The sequence below is a fragment of the Microcaecilia unicolor genome, chromosome 13, assembly GCF_901765095.1.
Source record: "Microcaecilia unicolor chromosome 13, aMicUni1.1, whole genome shotgun sequence".
In the NCBI taxonomy this organism is placed as follows: Eukaryota; Metazoa; Chordata; class Amphibia; order Gymnophiona; family Siphonopidae; genus Microcaecilia; species Microcaecilia unicolor.
In genome coordinates, this window is record NC_044043.1 from 9,296,518 (window position 1) to 9,302,517 (window position 6,000).

Consider the following 6,000-nt stretch of genomic DNA (forward strand, 5'->3'; position numbering starts at 1 on the left):
ATGCTGGGCTCGATGGACCCTTGGTCTTTTCCCAGTATGGCATTACTTATGTACTTATAAGCAATATGATGTATATAAAAATATTCATGATCCAAGAATATCACTTTATCTGTTATCTATATTCTGATTTTCTTATTCCATCAATGTGATTGTTGTACTATATTGTAAGCCACATTGAGCCTGCAAATAGGTGGGAAAATGCGGGATATAAATGCAGGAAATAAATAAAATATGCTTATTGGCCTGAAGGTAACATCACAATGATAGGTTCTGGGAAAGATGCAGGAAGGATAAAACCAACTTTTGTGCAAACAGAGGACCAAAACCTAGAACTTCCTATATTGCAGCACTATGGTTTGATGCCGAGTGAAATACATATACTGGATTACTACTAACTGGGAAACACGCCAAGAAATTGCTCTTGGCTCAGCTTGGGAGCTATGTATTGCTCATATAACCACTAGTGAAAAACTACATGCACAGGATTGGCTTCAAATGCTTCAAGATGGAGCTTCTGTTATTACAACCAGGTGTACTCAGGCTACAGAAATGGTCCTACAATGAACAAAAAGGGAAGAGGCTTGGGGAAGGGAGTGTGAGCATTTTAAGTCAACTAGTAAAAAATGTAGATCACCAGATCTATTCCGGTGCACTTCTGTCTGCTCCTTAGTCAAGCAGAGAAGTGATGTCAGGGCCACAGCTCTCCTACAGACTGATGAAAAGCAAAAGCAGTTTCATGATGCTGAAAAGCTTTACTTGTGTGGAAGAAACTCACTGGAACGCTGAAGCAGCAGTAGAGGACAGAACTGACAAATATATAGAAATGTTAAAGTACTGGACCTCTTGAAAGATGAATTATTAAACAGAACATTTTACAAACTAGCACTGCATACTACTTCCAACCCTCTTAACAAAAGGTATGCCAATTAAAATCCTTATATATATATTTATGAATACTGGCACACGGTAACAAAGGGTTGAATTAACAGACTTAAAGTTACAAGAACAGTTGTACCCACGTTTTGTTTTTACACAATGCAAAATTTGTAATAGATTAAATCATATTGCACTGATAAAAGGCAACATGCTTTGAAGTACAATGTTCTAAGACACGTGTGGACCAACTCAATGAAGAGCTGCTTTCATCATTAGGCAACCCAGTAACTGTCACCTACACCTTGCTTGACCTTTTATATCTAGCTGTCCAAGTAGACTAACAGTAACCACATTACTTGAATACAACTAAACGCCTTAAAAGACTATCGCTATAGTATGAGCAAGATTCTGAACCTGTCTGAACAATGGCCAAGCAGCCTTGATTAATTAACCTCTTTGGTGAGTGGGTAGTGGTTATATCCTTTGAAAGCATTCTGCATAAACTTGAGCCAGTGCCCCCTGCAAGCTGTCATGTCACCTGGGTGCATTGCAGCTTCCAGCTCATGGTGTGACAAGTCACAAATTTCCCCTGCATAGAGATTTAGATACTTCTGAAATCTGAAAATAAATGGAATGATAGCCACTAGGTGAAGTAAAAATAAATAAAAAATCCACACACACAATTATTCTTAATAAATAAAACTGGTTAATTTTATTAAATTGATCCACTAAAACAGAATACTCCTTTCTTGATTTGCAGAAAGCATCGCCATATAACCTGAAAGCATCATTACATTTAGATTTAAAAATCAAAAGCTGTTTACCTTATCAAATAAAAATCCTGCTTAAATTTTTAAAAAATCCAAATGTAGAAAGTTGTATCACAAAAAGATCAAAACAGCAGATTTTATATATGACCATTTCTGCTTTATTTTTCTTACTTCTACATCCCTCACAGCCTTTGACAAGCGTGACAAATGTAGCATTACCAAATGCAATGTTACATAGTTAAGTGTCGCATTGTGGCTACTGAATGAATTTAAGTAAGGATGTCTCATCGGAATAAGGGAACACCCTTTCCGTTAAAAAGCACACAGATATGCTCTTACCAATGGAAGATAAACCTCAAACAGATTTTATTCCCTTTTACAATCAACTCTCCCCTCTCTTCCCCCTCCCTTCCACCTAGTCCAGACTTTCTCTGCAATATGACAAATGCAGAATCTTCTGGAATGGCTTGATACTGCCTCCCACGATGGCTTTGTTCTTAATATCAGACATTTTTACCTACTGAAACGTCTAGAATTGAGTTTTATTTCGTCTTATTTTCAAATCATTTAAAATGCTAAAAGAGGAGAAACTGAATTCAGCAAAAGAACAGGTCACGTTGAGTAGCATTAAAAATACCGTATATTAAAGAAAACTTGCACGGGAACCAATGAAAAAAAAAAGAGGGGGCTGATATCCATAACTACGAAGACTAAGGTCAGAGGAGAAGCTGGCAGAGCAGAGGCATCTCTCCCTTTTCCATATTCAGGACAGTGACACATTTCAAAAGGGCAATGAATGCATCTATTACCAACCAGGAATTCGGACTAGGTAACCCCCCCCCTCCCCCCCCGAAATAATGTTTTAAATGTTCCACAATCTCACTTTCCAGAAATAGCAGAGGAGCTTTAGATATGAAGCGGACGACCACGCCTGGAGATATGGCTACTGTGATTTCTTTATTTATTTGCATCCCACATTTTCCCCACCTATTTGCGGGCTCAGTGTGGCTTACAATACATTGTAAATAATGGAAATACATTACATTACGATTATGGGTTACGTTGTGAAAAGTTAAGGAAGACAGAGTCAGATCAATCCCTTTGGGGCGTAGAAAAGACCAGGGGTGGCCCATAAAAGCAGCTGTCAATAAGGGCGAAAATGACCATGCTTAGAGTAACAAAAATGTAGCGGGTACAGCAATCCGGGGAAGGAGGGAAATGTTACAGTAGTGCTGGGGGGAGGAATCTAACGCCTCTGCTTTAAAAAAAACTATTCGCATTAGGGGGCCGTAATATAGCAAGGAGTTGGCTGGCTGGACATAAGATCTTCTTGTACACTGCAGAGACAAATTAAGGCGAATTTCATTTCTGTTAATTTATGTACCGCGTCTTATTGCGGCTGCAAAACAGCACGGTTTACATATGTAGAAAAACAATTAGTGCATGCAAATAAACAAACATAGGAATTGCATGCATGGCAGGAAACCAGAATAAACTCCATAATAAAATCAGTACAAATTAAAAATCTAATCTACAGTTAAGCTTCTTTTTGACCTTATCTCATTATGCTAAATTCTGTTCTACCTAGCTTATAAAGAGACTCTTAGGCGTATTTTCAAAGCACTTAGCCTTCCAAAGTTCCATGGAACTTTGGAAGGCTAAGTGCTTTGAAAATACGCCTCTATGCGTCGGAGGGGGGGGGGGGGAAGCCGGCACCGCCCCAGCAACACAACTGCTGAAGAGGAACGCGTCACCGCCTTCACCCAGTTCCTTTGTACAGCCCCCCCTCCCCAGACGAGCAAATAGCCTCTTCCACTCAGGGCCCTCCCTCAGTGTATAACGGTTCCAGCAACCGGGCGAGCCCATGAGTAATTGTGGGGGGGGGGTCTTTTACTAGCTGCAAAGCTAACCTTTAGTAAAAGACCCCCCCCCCCCCCCTCAAAGAAGCAACAAAGCGGGAGCTTACAGCTTTCATAGCGGCTGCCATGTCGTCATAGCGCTCAGCCTGCTCTGCCAGCCGCGCTTTCTGCACCAGCTGCTCGCGGTCCACCATCTTTGCGAGGCGAGAGGAGAGTTTTGGTCGCGCGGACACAACCAGACGAACGCGCGTGGCCGGCTGTCTGCCCGCACACGGAGACTAGTCACCAGTGAAAGGCGCGCGAGGCAGGCTGTAGCAAAGCTGCTGCTGCTGCTGCTGCCTCAGCCGCAAGGCGTGGCGGGACTGGGAGGACTCGTGTCTCGCTCTCTCTCTCCACAGATCACAAGCGCGAGACTCCCGGCAGCTCCTCTCTTTGCAGTCTGCCTTGAGCACGAGCGACACAGCCTCCCCGGCTAAGTCCCTCCCCCGTGACGTCAGCTCTGCGAGCTCTCGCGCCGCCACATAAGGGAAACCCGGACTTCCTGCTTCGGCCCCCCTAAGCTTCTGAGTGCACCCGCAGTGCGGGCTACGGGTACAGGGTCCCACGGGAAATGTAGTTTCGCACAGCTTGCGGAGCTGGTACAAGGCGAGGGAAACGCCTAGCGCTAGAAAACTCCGTTTCCCAGTGTGCAAAGCGAGCTACTTTTTCTGACGGTCTAAGGCGTGCTGACTTTCAATTTGGACGCGTTGCAGTTAGAAAGATGACTTGGAGCCGTGTATACGTTCGGCTTAGTTTGGCATATAGGCACTTCTACAAATTATGAATAGGAGTTAAGCAAAAGCTTGATTTCTTGCTCAGAAGCCGACACAACTAGGCTGATTCACCAGAATTACTAGGGGTTCAGTTTTACTACTAACCTGGCTGATAGTTGCAAAAATAACGTGATCGTTACTTGAATCATTTGTGAGTCTCTGTAGCGCATATGTGAGAGGTCTCTTCAGCCCTAACTCTTTAAAAATAGAACTGGCCGATTGCTGGGTCCTTCCCATTTAACAATGTTACATTGCTGAGTTTTAAGCAGACCTGGATTTAGCTTCCTATTTTAGTATTAGGGGGAAGGGCTGTAGCCTGTCTTTGTGACTGCTTGCCTTGATGTTGACTGCTACTACTAGTACTACTATTTAGCATTTCTATAGCGCTACAAGGCGAACGCAGCGCTGCACAAACATAGAAGAAAGACAGTCCCTGCTCAAAAAGCTATGTAATAAAAGTGAGCCAAGTATAGGACAATCAAGCCATTGTGACATCACTGATGAGGTTGGCTCTTATTGGTGGACTGAGGCATTATGACATCACACTATTAGCTCTGGTTACAAGAGACTACTACTATTTAGCATTTCTATAGCGCTACAAGGCGTACGCAGCGCTGCACAAACATAGAAGAAAGACAGTCCCTGCTCAAAGAGCTATGTAATAAAAGTGAGCCAAGTATAGGACAATCAAGCCATTGTGACATCACTGATGAGGTTGGCTCTTATTGGTGGACTGAGGCATTATGACATCACACTATTAGCTCTGGTTACAAGAGACTACTACTATTTAGCATTTCTATAGCGCTACAAGGCGTACGCAGCGCTGCACAAACATAGAAGAAAGACAGTCCCTGCTCAAAGAGCTATGTAATAAAAGTGAGCCAAGTATAGGACAATCAAGCCATTGTGACATCACTGATGAGGTTGGCTCTTATTGGTGGCCTGAGGCATTATGACATCACAACATTAGCTCTGGTTACAAGAGACTACTAACCTACTATTTATCACTTCTATAGCACTACAAGGCGTACGCAGCGCTGCACAAACATAGAAGAAAGACAGTCCCTGCTCAAAGAGCTATGTAATAAAAGTGAGCCAAGTATAGGACAATCAAGCCATTGTGACATCACTGATGAGGTTGGCTCTTATTGGTGGACTGAGGCATTATGACATCACAATATCACCTCTGATTACTACTACTACTACTATTTAGCATTTCTATAGCGCTACAAGGCGTACGCAGCGCTGCACAAACATAGAAGAAAGACAGTCCCTGCTCAAAGAGCTATGTAATAAAAGTGAGCCAAGTATAGGACAATCAAGCCATTGTGACATCACTGATGAGGTTGGCTCTTATTGGTGGACTGAGGCATTATGACATCACACTATTAGCTCTGGTTACAAGAGACTACTACTACTACTATTTAGCATTTCTATAGCGCTACAAGGCGTACGCAGCGCTGCACAAACATAGAAGAAAGACAGTCCCTGCTCAAAGAGCTATGTAATAAAAGTGAGCCAAGTATAGGACAATCAAGCCATTGTGACATCACTGATGAGGTTGGCTCTTATTGGTGGCCTGAGGCATTATGACATCACAACATTAGCTCTGGTTACAAGAGACTACTACTACTATTTATCACTTCTATAGCGCTACAAAGCATACGCAGCGCTGCACAAACA

At 42.9% G+C, this 6,000-nt stretch overlaps 1 protein-coding gene across 1 annotated transcript in view; it reads right to left on the reverse strand.

The window, feature by feature from the left end:
- YWHAG (tyrosine 3-monooxygenase/tryptophan 5-monooxygenase activation protein gamma) overlaps positions 1–3,934 on the reverse strand; it is a 49,983-nt gene extending 46,049 nt beyond the window's left edge. The window contains exon 1 of the mRNA XM_030222240.1: positions 3,613–3,934. Within this exon, the coding sequence (XP_030078100.1) occupies positions 3,613–3,699 (87 nt within the window). The 5' untranslated portion in view covers positions 3,700–3,934. The remainder of the gene's footprint in view (positions 1–3,612) is intronic.
- Positions 3,935–6,000: the final 2,066 nt, after the last annotated feature.